This window comes from Megalobrama amblycephala, linkage group LG6, assembly GCF_018812025.1.
Source record: "Megalobrama amblycephala isolate DHTTF-2021 linkage group LG6, ASM1881202v1, whole genome shotgun sequence".
In the NCBI taxonomy this organism is placed as follows: Eukaryota; Metazoa; Chordata; class Actinopteri; order Cypriniformes; family Xenocyprididae; genus Megalobrama; species Megalobrama amblycephala.
Genome location: NC_063049.1, coordinates 31,369,633 through 31,387,378, shown reverse-complemented (window position 1 = coordinate 31,387,378; position 17,746 = coordinate 31,369,633). Strand labels below are relative to the sequence as shown.

Here is a 17,746-nt window from a genome sequence, read left to right as displayed (position 1 = left end):
GGAACCCGAAGATCAAGGGCATCCAGTATGGTTTTCCGGCCTTGACCCTTACGCACAGAGATTGTTCCAGATTCTCTGAATCTTTGGATGATATTATGCACGGTAGATGATGATAACTTCAAGCTCTTTGCAATTTTTCTATGAGAAACTCCTTTCTGATATTGCTCCACTATTTTTTGCCGCAGCATTGGGGGAATTGGTGATCCTCTGCCCATCTGGACTTCTGAGAGACACTGCCACTCTGAGAGGCTCTTTTTATACCCAATCAGGTTGCCAATTGACCTAATAAGTTGCAAATTGGTCCTCCAGCTGTTCCTTATATGTACATTTAACTTTTCCGGCCTCTTATTGCTATCTATCCCAACTTTTTTGGAATGTGTAGCTCTCATGAAATCCAAAATGAGCCAATATTTGGCACGACATTTCAAAATGTCTCACTTTCAACATTTGATATGTTATATTTTATTCACAATAGAATATAGATACATTTATGAGATTTGTAAATTATTGCATTCCTTTTTTATTCACAATTTGTACAGTGTCCCAACTTTTTTGGAATCGGGTTTGTATACAAATGAAATAAACAGTGCTTTTCAAGTAGGTTATTCCAGGTAGATCTATCAGTAGTATACAGGTACAGAAATGTAAGTTCAAGTAATCAAATGTAAAATAACCTTCACTGTATAAATTAAACAGATTAATCCTTAATGAAGTTATTCAGTAGAGAGCAGCGAGTGATTTTTTTTTTTTTGTCCTTTGTTGTTTGCTTAACATTAATAATGCAGACAGCAGCAGGATTATTAGGATGCTGTCATTTTAAGACCTAATGTATGGATCCAATATATGGATACTGTACACATGAATTTTCTTTCTCAACTGTTTGTTCACTTAAGACAAAACTGACTGTTTACTAGGATACTTGAGTATAATTTTGACAACTGACAATTTTGTGTGAAATCATCCATTCAAGCATGAACTAACCCTTTAAATAGGTTGTTTGCATTCCTGTACAGACTTCAGAATGTTCCTAGTGTCGAAAACAAGTAGATGGTTTATTTTAATGGCAACCCGGATCACGTCGGAGGATTATGTGTTTGTTCGAAGCATTTATTTTGTAAACGAGGCACAATGTAATGGAGAGTTTGCAAATAAACTTTTGTTGAAAGATGAAACAGCCAATATTGGGTCTGACAGCAGCTGCATCACAAACCGCAAGTTAATAAATTTCATAATGCTTTGTTTTGAAAACATGATCCACATAAAATCGTGGTTTACAGACACTCCCCAGACAGCAACATAGTGCGGCCCAGATCCGGCCCACATCTGGTACATGTGGATTACACGCGGACCAGATGCGGGCCAGATCTGGGCCGACACGATGTTGCTGTCAGGGTCACGTACAATAATGAGTGGCCACTGATACGGTTTCCTTTGCAACGATATTAGCCAATCGTAACAGCGCCCGTTTACTGACAAGCCTTAGAAAAGCCGCCCCTTAAAAACTGAATTTCAGGCAGAGGGTCATAAAGCTTGAACACTTGAATCATCAGGTACCAGCCACATGGAGCATCACCCATTGAAAGTAGAGGAAATAAGACAAGGGACACTAAGTAAAGAAGGAAATTTTCTATTTGTAAACAAACTGGCATCAACTAAATGTCAAATAACTCCACTGAGTTCAAATTAAGAACAGCCGTTACAATGTTTGACCAAATTTCAGCTACATCAAACACCTAAGAAACCATGCTTGATTTGTAAGGAATTTGCATCAGAAACTTTTATTTTGGTAAAATCATACAATAAACGCACAGCCGAGTTGTCTCATGCAGTGCAGAGCCTAGAAGCTATGACATAAAGCAAATACTAAATCTAAGGAGCTCTGGTGTCCTCTCAGGGAGCAAACTATTCTCCTATTTCCATCTGAATGAAGGGCAAGGGGTGTGATTTCAGTGTTTCCGATACACATTAAGACTTATTGCTAGCGTGGACACTTGCAGCTTCTCCTGAGTGGACTAATACCAGAGTCACCGTATATGTAAATACAATAGAGATCAACCACGTGTTGAAAGTTGCCATGTGCCAGACATTGACAGAAACAAAACGTCAACAGAACAAATGTCAATCTGTTGGACAGAAAAAAAGCACACATTTGGAGAATCTGGACACTTTTTGCACTGATACTTTTTTTCTTTCTTTTTTTTTAAACTTTTTTAATGACTTTTGATTCCAAACCTTGGCATGTTTTTTCCCTGTTTCCAATTTTGAAAGCCAATTGGTAATTCCATAGCGACAATGTGCCGTTAGGCCTTTAACAGCTGTGGAAACTGACCGAGTCCATTATGTCTGAAACATTAAAAAGCTCACGCTACCCCGAAATATAGAAATTTTTCACGCATACAGGTGACATTCAACATTCAAGTGCCAGTGTTTAGGTATTGTCTTTTGGTCAAGTTACTTGAAACTTTCAAAGAATCACTTTGAGGCTTATAAAAATAAATATTTCTCAAAAAATGCTTAATAAATTACACAAAACTAGCAGCAAAAGTAGAATCTAGAAATCTGTGTGCAAATAGCTAAATTCCCCACTGCTGATCGCCCTGGTCCCAAATAAATCCTGGTAAATAGTGAGAACCCTTCCCCTTTTGTAAACAAGCTGCGTCTCTCCAGTCTCCTGACACAATATTTGGAAGCTTGAGGACATGCACTCAAGACACGTGTATAAAACTCGAAATGTGCAATAAAAGAACTTTGTAAAACTTGATGGGCACAACGTACACGGGCCTAGACCTAACTAAAGTAGCACCATTCAACTTGAAGTTCTCAATACTGTCAGTGCATCTGCTTGAATTCATCAGTTAAAAAAAAAAATAATAATAAAAAAATAAGTCAAGGCACAACTCACTTGAGAAGAATATCTATTGCACTTGCGATAAATGCCTTATTTCTCCTCCGCTCGACCGCTTCCTTCCTTTCCAAGAAAAGAAGCAGAAAACTGGCTCCTCAGCCAGTGGTTTAGTTCACATCTAACCAGATGAATTTTAGGAGCTGACAGCATTCGTATACCTGGTGTCCAGCTCCCGCAAAGAACAGCGGGACCAGACACAAGCTAAAATGGTGGCCTGTCTAACTGCACTCGCGTCAGGCCCAACGCAAACAAACTCCTGGTTCGGATCCGCCAATGCCTCAAAATGAACTCTCACGCTGCCTCTACCTACAGAAAAGGGAGCCATGCCTGCTGCGCAGCTTGAAAAGAGAGGACGTTTGTATTAAAAGAAAGCCTGCAACAATTCATTAGTCTTCTCTTCTTGACCAAAAAACAAAACACTAGCATGCGTATATGACCAAAGCGGTCATGTTCCAAAGGCACGGCCGCTTTGGTTCTGTGGTCCATTTGTAGCCATTTGAACTTCACTTTCAGGATGGCAGGCATTTTTTGTTTTGCTGACATTTGTAAAGAAACATTTTACCAAAAAACCTTAGAGTTTTTCAATAAAATCACATCTGCTTCTCTAAAATGTTGTTTCGTCGAAGGAAAAAAAAAAAAAAAAAAAAAAAAAAAAAAGTTAACAAAAAATGCTGCCCACTTACAGTGGCTAGCATGTGGTTCTTACTAGCTGCCATAACACTGTCAAGTCAATTAAAACAAGTGGATTAAGAAGTTCCAGCATTTTGAATTTTCAAACACTGAGTGTTTGCAATATTTCATCATGAATATCACAACTGGAATGGCCTTTTTAAGACAACCATATTCCTAAATAGGTGTCTCTCCAGGATAGAGTGAGCAAAACAAAACTAAGTCAGACCGATTTGTCCCTTGTGACACAGTTGCTTCACAGAGCGTTTCAGACGTCTGCAAAGTGCCTGTGATGGTGCTTTGCTTTGTGGCTTGTATTGTTGGCTTCATGATATCGGTGATAATTTGAAGTTCAAATGGAACAGCAACTCATCGAGTCACATTATCCCAGTATTTGCCAAGGTTTGAGTATTTGCCAAAGTACAAGCTTTCAAACGCCTTTACAGCAAAAAAACTAAACAAATTAAGCTCTTGGCCAAGTTCACTCGAAATGAACAAAACTAAATTCCTGTCTATATTCAAAAAGGCACAGTACATTCACATACAAATGATCCTCTTTTTTTTTTTTAAACAAAGAAAAAAAGTCAAAAACCTAGGTGCTGTAATAGATCAAATACACAAGTGAGCATCCTTGATATTCTGCTCCGGTTTTGCCACAGATCAGCTCCCTTTAGAATGTGGGCAGAGAATCACAGCGTGTAATGTACCGAGTTCATAAAGCTACACGAGGGTAGAGTCTGGCTATGATAACATGTGGTTTCCGTTCAGCTCTAGCTTGGCAAACATTTTTTTAGTTGCCCCACCAGTCCACCTGGGCATAGTTTCCTCCATAGTTTCCATAGTTGCCCCCGTAGCTGTCACCGCCGAAACTCCCAAAGCCACCTAAAAGAGACTCTGATGTCAGGACTGATTTCAATAATTCAATGATATAAAAAAAATATGTACACTTTACATTAGTAAAAACTGTAAAAATTGTTTTTCGTTAGTTTATCTATTTATAAATAATAAATGTTAATGTATTATGCAAAGACATGCATTAATGAACAGTGATAAATAAAATAATTCACTTTTACAATAATTTAATAAATAGAGACGTAAATAACCTTAAAAAAAAAAAAATAAATAAATAAATAAATAAATAAATAAATGCTGTAAAAAAGATTTAATTGTTAACATTAATTCAAGCATTAGGAATGGCCTAACTAACTGAACCTTAAAATGTTAACTCGACAAATCAAAAAATGGGGTTTAAAATGAAACTAACCCTTATTGCCTCCAAAACCTCTGTTCCCTCCATGGCCACCAGCATTGCGAGCGCCACGGTTGCCAAAAGTGTTCCCACCCCCAGCCATCTGGCGGTAATCCCTGGCCCCAAAGCCACCAGAGAACCTGAAGAGGAGTAACATGTCATGAGCCTGGAAAATATACAAATCCAGTTTGGAGATTTGGAGAGTAGGAGGTTTCCCTACCTTTTGGGTCGTCCACGGTTGGTGCTCTTGTGCTGGTGCTCATAGGCTAGGTTCTCAAGCCAGGAGGGCACCTCCTGTTTGGCCTCCACCAGGATGTCCAGCAGATCTTTAGTGATGTTGCTGTTCTTATCATTGTAGAAGGATGTGGCCAGCCCTGAAGACATATCAATAATTCAAACAGATGTTCTGGCAAAAATAAGATGCCTCCAAGTTATTTCTATAAACGGCAAACTCACCAAGGTTTCCCACACGGCCTGTACGACCAATGCGGTGGACATATTCCTCAATGTCACTGGGCAAGTCAAAATTGATCACGTGTTTCACATTGGAGATGTCCAAGCCACGTGCAGCCACCTATCGAGACAAAAACACAATCAGTCAAACAAGCACAAGGCAAACCACAGTGAGCTCACAGACTCTACTCACAGCAGTGGCAACCATGATAGGGCAGCGTCCAGAACGGAACTGCTGGAGCGCTTCCTCACGATCACGCTGAGAGCGGTCGCCATGGATACTGGTGCAGGCATAGCCCTCGCGGTAGAGGAAGTCTTCAAGAGCGTCTGCACCCTTCTTAGTCTCCACAAACACCAGTGTGAGAGAATCCTTGCCTGCAAGCAGACAGTATTAGTCACTTTGGATAAAAGCATCTGCCAAATGCAGAAGTGTATTTGTGCATTTGTAACCGTAATTCTGAATTTAATTCAATATCAGCCAGTTTGCATCTCTACTAGAGTCAAGTTTTGGCATGACTCCAATTTGCACGTAAGAGGATGAAATTGAAGAGCACACTATATTAAAAAAAAAAAAAAAAAAAAAAAAAAAAAAATCCACTACGTGACTCTTTCCTGCCCTTTAAGATACTAACAGAAGCCTTCTGCTACAGTCCTTGCTTAGATAATGTTGGCATGGTAACAATGACCGACAAGACTTCTAAATGTAAAAGCACCAGTGACTCAGTACTGTGTTGCTATGGATATACGCGAGAGCTTCAAAGAGCCAGTCACTGTATCTACACATTTATTTGCTTAACGGAAAAACCTAAAGTACAATCTTAATCTCTTCTGCGGCATGAGCCATGGAGGGAAAAAATTCTTACCCGACTCTCCTATTCCACTCTATTAACAATATTATTTTTAAAAATGTTCTGCTACAACACAATAAAATTTGTACACCCACGTATACCATCTGTTCACACAGAGCTTGACCAAGTCTATTATTCTTACAACAAGGACCCGTTGACATTAGCCGGGTTTCCATTACAAATTTACACAACTTTTGCGATATTTTCTGAATGTACTATTACGAAATGATGGCGTGTCCATTAACTGATGTTATGCGACTAAAGTGTAATTTTCCTCTCGTGATAAGTCTTTCCAAAAATCATGGTAGGTTTAAAGGGTTAGTTCACCCAAAATGAAAATTCTGTCAGTAATTTCTCTCCCTTATGTCGTTCCACACCCTTAAGACCTTCGTTCATCTTCGGAACACAAATTAAGGTATTTTTGATAAAATCTGATGGCTCAGTGAGGCCTGCATTGTCAGCAAGTTAATTTACACTTTCAGATGCCCAGAAAGGTACTAAAGACGTATTTAAAACGGTTCATGTGACTACAGTGGTTCAACCTTAATGTTATGAAGTGACGAGAATATTTTTTGTGTGCAAAAAATTTTTATTAATTAATTAAAAAAACTGCCAAAGGCACACCCCCCCCACCCCCCAGTGGTGAACCATTGAAATTTCAAAACAATTACGGCATAAAGAAGCCTTTACTGAAATCACGTGACTTTAGCAGTTAGATACCCGTTTGATACACGCTCCGAACCACTGATTCGAAACAAATGATTCGTAAAGCTTCAAAGCTTCATTAAGCAGTGTTTTGAAAGCGCCCATCAATAGATATTGTTGAATAAAGTTGTTATTTGTTTTTTTGGTGCACAAAAAAAATATTCTCGTTGCTTCATAACTTTAAGGTTGAACCACTAAAGTCACATGAATTGTTTTAAATCTTTAGTAGTTTTCTGGGCATTGAAAGTATAAATTGTCTTGCTGGCAATGCAGGCCTCACTGAGCCATCAGATTTTATCAAAAATATCTTAATTTGTGTTCCGAAGATGAACGGAGGTCTTACGGGTGTGGAACGACATGAGGGTGAGCAACTAATTCACACGTGACAATTTATTTTTGGGTGTCTATAGTATATTGCAGCCACTACACTAGCCATTATTTTTTAATCAGAGGAGACACAGGCATGTTTTCCAAGCACAAATAGCAAGGAAAGCCCCTTATATTTGGGAAAGGCCAGAATGAGGTGTTTGAGTGTTTCTCCCTCCTATCTGCTTTGAGGTCTTGATAAATTGTGGCATTTGTCTTTTATGAGTTTAATAAAGAACTCTGTCTTGTCCAAACATACTATGCCATGTTTAAAGAATGATCAACTTTTACATACGTCAGATGACCTGTAAATGCGAAATAACTTTCTATTGCAGTTCTGAGAAATATTCCTTTTTCGAATTGCCTGAAAAACCACCGCATGCGAGCTTGAAGATTTGTGTTTCCATTTGGCATATTTTCAGTTTGAAGAGTAATGAAAACGCAGCTAAAGTAAGACAGTGGACAAGGAAAGGCATCTGACCTGTGGCATTGAGCAGGTCAAGGAGGAAGGAGCGCTTGTCATTCTCTTCCACCCAAACCACCTTCTGGGTGATGTTCTCTGAAGTGGAGCCCACGCGGCCCACAGCCAGGAAGATGTACTCCTCCAGAAAGTCACGGGCCAGAATCTATAAATAAAAAAAATAAATAAATAATAAATAAATAAATAAAAAGTACAGATGCAAAGAGTTCCTTATTAATAGAGGTTCATACTGAGTCTTGCTAATGAGCCTCAAATTAAATGCATGCATACCTGGATCTCTTTCGGGAAGGTGGCACTGAACATCATGGTCTGACGAGCACCTTTTGGAGGCATGGTGTCCTGCTCCACAATACGTCTGATCTGGGGTTCGAAACCCATATCAAGCATTCTGTCTGCCTCATCCAACACCAGATATCTACACAAAACATATAAAGTCATTTCAGAACCAAGATGAATTGGAGGTTAAAAACAACCTACAATGATTCTGCCATCAGCTTAGATCTTTTCTGTGCTGCACTTACTTGCAGTAGTCCAGGCCAATCTTGCCTCGCTCCATCATGTCTACCAGACGACCAGGTGTGGCCACTAGCAGGTGACAGCCTCTTTCCAAATCACGGATCTGCTGGCCTATATCTGCGCCTCCGTATACTACACACGGGCGCACTCTGGAGCGATAAGCGAACTGCAGAAGAGGAGAACAAAATTTGTTGTGAGACAAGATTTCAATTGAACCAACTGCTGCAAAACTGTAATTAGTTCTTCAGTAAGATATACCTTTCTGGCCTCATCATAAATCTGAAGAGCAAGTTCTCTGGTTGGAGCCAGGACTAGAGAGATGGGAAACTGCTTACGACGGACGTACTTTCCATTCTCCTGCTTAAGACCAAAACAAAATGTATTAGTCCCAGAAGCAGAACTTCCATCTCCTCACAAGACTCTTTGCACAACTTTAAGCCAATAAAGAGACATTAAATTGATCTGTATAATAACCTGGGCACTGGCTTTGGTGGCCTGCAGTGCCTCTCCAGGTCCATCAGTGTAGATCTGACTGAGAACAGGAAGCAAGAAGGCTGCAGTCTTCCCCGAGCCTGAGTGAACGGAGTACACACACACACACTAAGCACACTCTCAAACAGCTGCACACTGCAGTTTCATCCTGATAGGGCAACTAAAGCCACACTTTACACAACACTGCAGTTTATTCTGACAAAGCCCAGTGCTCATCTAAGGGCAAGCTCACACTACAGGACTCTGCTGTGATGCTCACACTAAACAAGGTTTCTTGTCATCTGTTGTCATCTTGTCATAGCAGCGTGCATGCTACACAATGCTGACGATGTGCATAAACTACAAAACATTTGGTCAAAAGGTAGTCCCGACCAACAGCAAAAAAAAAAAAAAAAAAAGTTTTGGATTAGTTCCACCTTTTCATTGCTTTGCACACACTACAAGATCCCATGGCAATAATATCAAACAGGTGTGAAAATACTGCAGTCTGTGACTGCTTGAGACAGGCTCAGATCATGTTGCTGATCTGCTCATACTTAATGAGCATTGGGAACCGCAAGAAGCAACAACCGATTTGGCCGCGATCCAGGGGTTGTCGCGGACCTTGGAAATCTTTTTGCAACCACAAAATTCAGCCAAAAGTCATGTAGTATGAGCGTGCCTTAACCCTCGCGTAAAGGTACCACATGAAAGCAAGTGTTGTTAGGTAAAAGTTTTAGAAGATGAGAAAGTTGACATGTGAGTGACTCAAATCAAAGCAATACAAATGTCTAATGATGTGATTTACAGATTACCATTCTCACTATTCAAGAATAAAATGTTTATGTTGCATTTCCTAATAAAGTCACCGGCCAACGGTGCATAACTGCATTTGGCACATTTTGGACTCTGCATACAGTTGCATTCAAGGATGTGTCACTAAACTTTTTAAAAACATTTAATTATTCATTCAATGGCATGAATTTGGCCTCTCACAATTAACCATTTTACTCAAGTCAACCAGAAAAGTATTCACTTAAACAATGGGTCAATGTTTACATTATGTAAATGACTCAAAATGCAGTATCAGCAGTCTTTGCCATATTTAGAAAGTCCAGCTAAAGCTATTTGCATTGTCCAACAGTGCAAAAAAAAAAAAAAAAAAAAAAAAAAAAAAAAAAAAAAAGCGTTAAGCAATGTCCTGTAGTTTTACTTTATCACATAATTGCAAATGTAGTCTGCTGTTACAGTTCAACTGGGATGCAATTTTAAACCATTTTCCTCTAATAGACTTTCACGGTGGTCCACTGTCTAATGACCCACCTGTTTGTGCACAGGCCATCAGGTCCCTCTTGGCCTTGATGATGGGGATTGCATACTTCTGAACAGGAGTAGGGCGTGTATAGCGGCTTAAGTTGATGTTGCCCATAATGATCTCGCCCATGTCCACATCATGGAACTGAAAAGATAAACAGAAATTATCCAAAAATTTCATCTGCCAGTCTTGCACCTCATTGGTTGTGCTTTGACACTTGATTCTACAAGACACTATAATCATTAGGCTTACACTCTCAATATGCCCAGGAGAGTTTGTTCCAGTGGCCTCCACAGGAATGTCATCATACTTCTCAAAGTTAATCCCCGTGTTGCTGCCAGAGAACAGCTCACTGTCGTTCAAGAGAGACAGAAGAGAAAACAATGGCCTAATCACAACGACAGATGGACTCAGGAGACAAGGCACAGTGAGATTAGCAGTGGGCCACTTACTTTTCTAGACGCTCATTAGGGGGCATTGGCTTTGACCAGTCCTCTTCATCTCTGGACTCTTCAACCCAACGACTGTTCCCTCCCGTTCCTCCTCCAAAGCCTCCACGCTCATATCTGCCAAGAAAAAAAATTAATTAAAAACACTGCAGCACAGCATAAATACACTAAATTTCTTCTGAGCACACTGCATTAAAAAGCTTATTTTATAATTCTATTGTTTATTAAAGTAATAGCTAATTAATAGTAGTGCAACTCAAGCCACACAACTTGAGGCATCATTCACATCTGTAGCATGGGTACGGCAATTTATGGCGACCTTTGTAGAAATGATGGCTGATAAAACAGACAATAAACCAGTAGAGGATTCGGGATTATCACAAAGCTAAATTAGGTTATTTTTTGGCACCTTTTTGAGCTTAAATGTTCAAATGCACACAAAAACACAACAAAATGTCTATCTTGGCAAGTATCTTCAAACACAGTCCTTTATGTCTTAAGTAAACAAACTGTTAGGAATTTGAGAACTTTTTAACTTGCATTAATTAGGCTAGTATTTAGTTTTTGCTGAGATACTGAAATTGGTGTCAAGAATTGTATCTAAAACAACCTTGTTACAATACAACCACTGCACCCTTCCTCACCTTCCTCTTGAGCCAGCTCCCCTGTCATTGAAGAACGCAGACTTCCCTCTGTCAGAACGCCCACCAAAGCTAGTGTAGGCATCTCTGTTCACCACTGAGTTCCAGCCTCCATCTTTGTTCTCATAAGTGCCATAACCTACAATTTAATCAGGTTAGACAATAAAAATGTATACACAACTCGCAAGGGGACATTTACAGTTTTCAACTAAAAACAGAAAACGTTCCTGCGTAACAGTGTTAAGTCGTTTTCACGGATTCGTGTGAACAGGGATCGTTTTGACAATGTTGTCGTCTGTACGCAAAAAATGCAAAGGAATAACTTTTCAGCTTTTAGTACATAGTTGTCGTGTAAAAGTACCCTTAATATACATTTTATCATTTACAAGACTTATAAAACTCACCTGCATTATGCATTGGCTGGTTGAAGGAACCTCCGTTCCTGCTTCCACGAAAGCTACCACGTCCTCCTCTGTCATTGCGAGGAGGTCCACGGCCAAAGTTTGCAGTCCCATTCATACGACCATCATGATACCCATTGACGAAACCATTGCTACGACCGACGTCCCATCCTGGAGAATCTTCCAAAAAATGACAGGCAGGTAGAGGACATCAAGATTGAGGAAATGGCTCTAATTTATAGCTTAGCTCAAAGCCAAGACTGGTTTCAGTGATGGTGAGTGAGTGGCAGATGTGAAAAAGCCAGTAAGCAATTTGCTCCTACAATTCAAGTCAGTTGAGTGAACCAGATAAACAGGATCATGGCACTTCTCAAAAAAGCAGATCAAGAACACAGAGCACAATATGTATCTTTGGGCAGAACTGGCACTCCTGGTGTTTACAAAACCATACAAATCAACCTGTTTGGTCGTCCTAGTGACTCACCCAGCTATTCCATTCTGAGAAAAAAAAAAAAAAGCTTAAGGAACAAAGAGCACACACACTCCAAAAATCACATAATGTGACCTATTATAATGCAATGTTCTTTAACAAACGAGGGTGTGAACACACACACAAAAAGAAAAATCTAACAAGTGCTAGAGCTTATACAGATGAATCACCACACAAATGGGTGATCAATTTCTGTCCAAAAACCGGCAAAAGCAGACCAAGCCATGCCACCGTCCATTGCTCTAATTTACCACAGCGATCAGCCCAGCTGATAACACTGGTTGCGTCCTCATTTCCGTCGGTGGCTACACTGCTCTCGGTACGCGCAGGAGAGGCTGCAAGTGACACACACAGAAATTAGCCAGGACTGCACACATGCATATGCATATACACTCTTCATTACTCCAGTCTACAAAAACAGGCCAAAATAAATAATTTGCATTTCTAACTACTGCCTCAGATGTGGTTATACCACACAACCAAACATCATTCAAAATTTACTTTACAAAGCTTTCCACGACTACAATCACTGCTGACCTACTTGCTAATCAGAAAGCCAAGCAATATTGTCAAACATATGATGAGGAATCATCAAAATACCCTTTTTGTCAGGCAATGAGTGCAATAGAAGGCAAAGTAAACAGCAAAGAAACCCCTCAAGTAAAATAAACATTCACCTACATAGTCTTCCGATAAATGTAAACTTAGGGGGGGATCAGAGTAGAACATGGTGTTTCTTGGCAAGTATGAAACCAAACAATTGACGTGGCAGCAGTGAAACATGTCAAAGCTCAGATCAGTTGATCTCGAGCTAATTGGAGTGAACAAATTATGTTGTGGTTTAGTTAGATGTTAACATGAGCATCACTTAGTATTTAAAAGAATGGCCACACGATTAGGCATGCTATTGACATGTAGCATCAGAATGCATCTCAAGAAAAGACCACAAATTTCAGTCTCAGGGTCTAGTTAAAAGGCAGTGATGTCACAGAGGGCAGAGAGCAGAACAGAGGGACAATGCACAAGTCACATGCATAGAGATATACCACATCTGTCCGGCCAGCCACTAGTGTAGTTGTGATAAAATGAGAGCTCCTGGGACGGATATCTCTGGGAACCTGAGCAGAGGCACAGGGCACTTAAAAGACAACCATTCCTTCACAAAGGGAGGAACGCAAGAGCAAATCAGGTTGTTTTGAATAGTTACCGGTCCTAAAGTCATTCCATCCAGTTGGACAGTTATGCCTGTATCTTTGGTTTCCCTCAGGGTGCCAACTCTGAGGATACTGTTTGGGAGAAACTTGAGGAACAGTTTCACATTGTCACTCACAAGATGCCGAAATATTTAAAAGCATTCAAAAGGAGTGTGTGTGCGCATGCCATCGCATATACAAGCCGCTTTCCTATTCGTTCACATTTAGAGAGTCATTTGAACAGAAGAAAGGAGAGGAATGCAAGCAACCGCAGCTGCTGAATAATCACAGGGAGCAGTCAGACAAAGCTATCAAAGCTTTTCAGACTCAAAAATGGCTCCTTCAGTTTCAAAAAGTGTGAGGTTAACTCAACACTCTGAGAACTGGCTTTAAATGTCTGGCCTCAAAGTACTGGCTCTGAAGGCATGGAATTAAATTTTCATGCATCTTGGAAGCAAAGCACCTTCAGCAGAACCTGACCAAGACTTACAGCTCTGTACTGGTGCCACTGAATAACCGCTCTGTCTACCAGAGGAATAAGCATTTCCTGCTGTGAAAAAACAAGAATGAAGTCAAAGTGTAGAAAGAAACTCAACCGATTATAAAGCATTGATTTTAAGATCTAAGAGGATCTACAGATCACTGTTTAAAGTGATGAAATGGAGAATGGCTCATGTAAATTGAAATGAGAAAATGATACACTGAAATGATTTAATGATGTGAAAGAAAGGCTCAAAACACTTTTTGAATAGAGTCCCAAAAGATATTATAGTTAACTAGGGATGCTCTGATCAGGATTTTTGCTGCCCAAACAGACTAACGAAGAAAAGATTAAACATTTAGACTGACCCTGAGAGCATTTTTGATCATTTTATGTGATTTCAAGTGGCATACTTAAAGTAATGGCTTACTTTTAGTAACTTTACAAAAAACGAGGTATCATCAAGTACATGATCTCCTTCTTTTAAATTTTGAAAATAATTTGATCATGTTTGGAGGTTCTGATGTTACAACACAGCTGAGAAAACCCCCAAAAAAGTGATGGAATTTATTGATTTATTTTATTATTCATGCTTGACATTGACAATTATAAAGTATATATGACACAAAATAAAATCAAGTTTGGTTTATTTGTCAGCACTGTTTGAACGGTGCGCTCCTATTCTGTGACACACTGTAAATCAAGACCTGTCAATCGATCAAATACAAGCGTGCTCCAGATGTCCGATTGGTCTCGACACATCGTCCCCATCCACCATACCCGAGATCGAGATTCCATTGGATGAAATTTCAGCTCTAAATAAAGATGTGTGATTTACTATGGTTTACTAATGTTTCGTGAAGTTACAAAGCAGAATGTGGTATAATGTTTACATGCATGTCGGCGGCAACTATTTACGGGTTTACCTCATCAAACTGCGATTGGTTTGTGAGACCGGCCCAATTTTAGTGACTCCCAATCCAGTCATAGAATGTGATTATTGGCCAATAACGATCTGCGGCCGATCGATCAGAGCATCCCTAGCTGACAAGCCATGAAGTGCTTTTGTCTGTCAAGTATTTTCACATGACAGCAATTGCAAATCAATAGAAATTTAAGAAAAACAAAAGCACCCATCAAATAAAATTATAATAAAAAGCAACTCAAAGGCCAAAACTCAATTCAAAACTTTGCATCTGCAAACTTCTCATTTAGTAAAACAATCCATGGTTTGTAAAGTAAACCAGAATAACATACCATTTTGTGATACGTCTTTGTTTCTCAAATGAGGAGGAATGTAACGCCCTGAAAGACGAAAGACATTCACTTATTTATTAATTTGATTTTTTTTTTTTTTTTAAACACTACATTGAGTGCATTTAAAATTAAAGTTCAGGAACACTAGGGGGAATTTCAATAATGAGAAGGCTGTTTGTGCTTTCCATGGGCATTTTATCTAAATGTCTTAAAAGCACTGAATGAAATAAAACTTACGACCAGTGCCAACACCCTGTCCATCAGCTGAGTTCAAGTCTAAGACAGCAAGCTGAAAGACAAAGAGGAGAGGGTCATGCCAACCAGTATAAACAGAAATCATTTCTGAGCATAAGTTCATCCAGTCTGGTAACATCTGGTAACATGGAATTGTCTAGGTTGACAACCAGTGTGATTTTTTTTTCCTCCATGGAACACAAAAGGACAAGTCCTCAATCACCTTTCATTTTCAGTGCATATTTTTTCCATGCAATGAAAATAAAACATCCTCCGTCTAACATGTCCTTTTGTGTTCCACAAGAAAGTCAAATAAGTTTAGAACAAAAATTGGGTGGAGTAAGTGATGACAGTTGTGACCACTGACATGCCTTGTAAGTGTGCATGCATTGAGATGGAGCAATCTGAACAAAAAAGAAAATTATATTGTACCACACTGTCTCTATACCAGTGGTCTCGAACTCAATTCCTGGAGGGCCGCAGCTCTGCACAGTTTTGCTCCAACCCTAATCAAACACAACTGATCCAGCTAATCAAGGTCTTCAGGATTAGTAGAGACTTCCACAATGGTGTGAGTTGGAGCTAAACTGTGCAGAGATGTGGCCCTCCAGGAACTGAGTTTGAGACCACTGCTCTACACTATACATGTTCTACATTCGTGCTTAAGAGCTGTGTCACAAACGTCATCGTTCAGAGGGGTAAAGCGTAATTAGCTCTGGTCACGTGACTGTTTACATCAGCCATGTAATCATGTAAAAATTTCACATGAAATCAAGACAGTATGCGAGGTCATTTATAGTTGTCAACTGTATAAAAATCCTACAAATCTCTTTTTTAGACGCTTTAAACTAATTTTCGGCCACAAATGTACCCGCTGAGATTAAATTAGTTAACGTTAATCAAATTTCAAAAGCGCCTGCCACAAATGTTTGGCAAGCCGTCATGGCCCTAGTCAAGCCTAAAGCCTATGATCATAACACCAGGAGAGATACACTTCGAATTGGTTATAGTGGATGATCAAGACATTGATAAACATGTATAATCCGTCATCAGCCTGTTCAATGTAAAAAAAAAAATTAAATCTTAACCAATTTAGTGGTTGCATAGTACTACAGGCCGCAGACTCAAATGTCCGACAAATTTCGACGCTATGCGTTTTTAACTGTACTTGCAAGACGACGAACTGTTTACATAACCCGATAGAAACTCTATTTGGTGTTACAATGACGGGAAAAGTTGAATACTGATCTCGATTCTGGTATGCCGGTTACCGAGACGCGGAAAAAAACTAAACAGATAAACAGGAAAAGGCGTCGGCTGTGTATAAAACAACATTTTAAACTCTAAATGTGGACATGAGAAATGACTGTGTCTATATATATCGTAAATTGTATAACTTTAACGAAAGGAAATATTATAACACGAGGAATTGCGGCTGTGACTCAACACCTACTGAAGTGCCTTCTTTGACAGCATTTTTGAGGCAGCGCAGTGCTCTGAGTGCTGTCTATGAAGGCAGCTCACTAGGTTTTGAGACGTAGCCTGCGTGTCAAAGCCAACCGATCAAAGCGATTACAAAGCTCACGTATTTAAACACATATTCACAGACCAACGTACCTGCTGCTCTAGACCGTGTGAACCGTCGACGACCACATGACTCATAACTAAAGAGAATAAGTGAGGATTACTCCTTTATTTCCGAGAAGCCGTTTCTTTGTTGTCTAAAGGATTTCAGCCAAGTCTCCTTTTATTACGACGTCACTTGTTCTTTTGTAGTCCTGTCCTTTTCCAAGGGCTTTTTGTGCCAATACCGCCGTGGGGAAAAGAGAAGGAAATGTTTAAGTGTAAGTTATCCTCCCTCAGACCTTGTATTGGCAAAAAAACGAAATTTAAGTTTCTTTTAGGACGGCTCCGTCTTCTGCCCGCTGTGCTGATGGCAGCCCAGTGTGTGCTGTAGCTGTTGGCTTCAGGCTAAATGCCATTGGATCAGCGAACGGAGGAAAGACGTCACAGCGCCCGAAATATCGCGAGATGTTAGCCGTCTCTTGGCAAGGAATGTGGAAAAAAAGGGGGAAAAAATATTATTTTTTTTTAAGTGTTGTGAGCTTTGATAATCTTTGTACTTCTGTATTATTACTTTGTACTTTTGTTTTAAAAATGTAAATGAATAATTAATATTCTCATTCAACAATATATAAATCCTTTATGAGTTTTTCTACTTCTGGCTGACACTTTTATGTCCCAGTTTTTATTAACTTATTTATCACGCATTTATTATTCATTTCTGCTACTTTTCAAATGCATTCTATATATAGATCAAGGTAAATATATCTCGTCAACAGGTCATCTTCAATTGTTTTCAAATTATGTAAAATGTGAGGAACATTATGTATTTAGGATACATAAAATGCTATGTTTTACATTATTAAGGTAACAGAATTTATGTGTTTAATGAAACAAAACTGAACACAATATACAATAGCATAGTTTTAAATAATAGACAACCATTTTAGCCTGTTTGTCCAATGCATATACAGAATATATAAATACTTTGGTAACACTTTACAATAAGGTTCATTAGTTAGGAACTACATTAGTTAACATGAACTAATAATGAACTGC

General features: G+C 39.3%; 1 protein-coding gene across 15 annotated transcripts; it reads right to left on the bottom strand.

Moving 5' to 3' along the window:
• Positions 1-1,611: 1,611 nt before the first annotated feature.
• On the bottom strand, positions 1,612-17,108 carry ddx3xa (DEAD-box helicase 3 X-linked a). 15 transcript variants are annotated; one of them, XM_048193959.1, is made up of 22 exons: positions 16,742-17,108; positions 15,128-15,179; positions 14,891-14,938; positions 13,643-13,699; positions 13,167-13,259; positions 13,006-13,077; positions 12,211-12,294; positions 11,473-11,649; positions 11,072-11,207; positions 10,431-10,544; positions 10,231-10,330; positions 9,987-10,122; positions 8,667-8,764; positions 8,451-8,552; positions 8,198-8,358; positions 7,947-8,091; positions 7,677-7,821; positions 5,470-5,651; positions 5,280-5,397; positions 5,044-5,197; positions 4,839-4,963; positions 1,612-4,456 (listed from the first exon to the last, which is right to left on the bottom strand). In XM_048193959.1, exons 1-22 carry the CDS (start codon positions 16,784-16,786, stop codon positions 4,365-4,367), a joined length of 2,436 nt encoding a protein of 811 aa, XP_048049916.1. In that variant the 5' UTR covers positions 16,787-17,108; the 3' UTR covers positions 1,612-4,364. The 15 variants fall into 15 exon arrangements, with proteins under 15 accessions (XP_048049916.1, XP_048049914.1, XP_048049915.1 ...); XM_048193957.1 differs by having other exon boundaries at positions 13,643-13,702; positions 16,742-17,107; XM_048193958.1 differs by having other exon boundaries at positions 8,451-8,549; positions 13,643-13,702; positions 16,742-17,107.
• Between the last annotated feature and the right edge of the window lie 638 nt (positions 17,109-17,746).

What these genes read in the sequence shown, in the direction of transcription:
- ddx3xa (XM_048193957.1), bottom strand. Translation starts at nt 16,786, where the DNA reads ATGAGTCATGTGGTCGTCGACGGTTCACACGGTCTAGAGCAGCAG. An exon ending in CACACGGTCTAGAGCAGCAG is followed by an intron (nt 15,180 to 16,741) that starts GTACGTTGGTCT and finishes TTTGTCTTTCAG; the next exon opens with CTTGCTGTCTTAGACTTGAA. An exon ending in AACCGTGGACGACCCAAAAG is followed by an intron (nt 4,964 to 5,043) that starts GTAGGGAAACCT and finishes ACTCCTCTTCAG; the next exon opens with GTTCTCTGGTGGCTTTGGGG.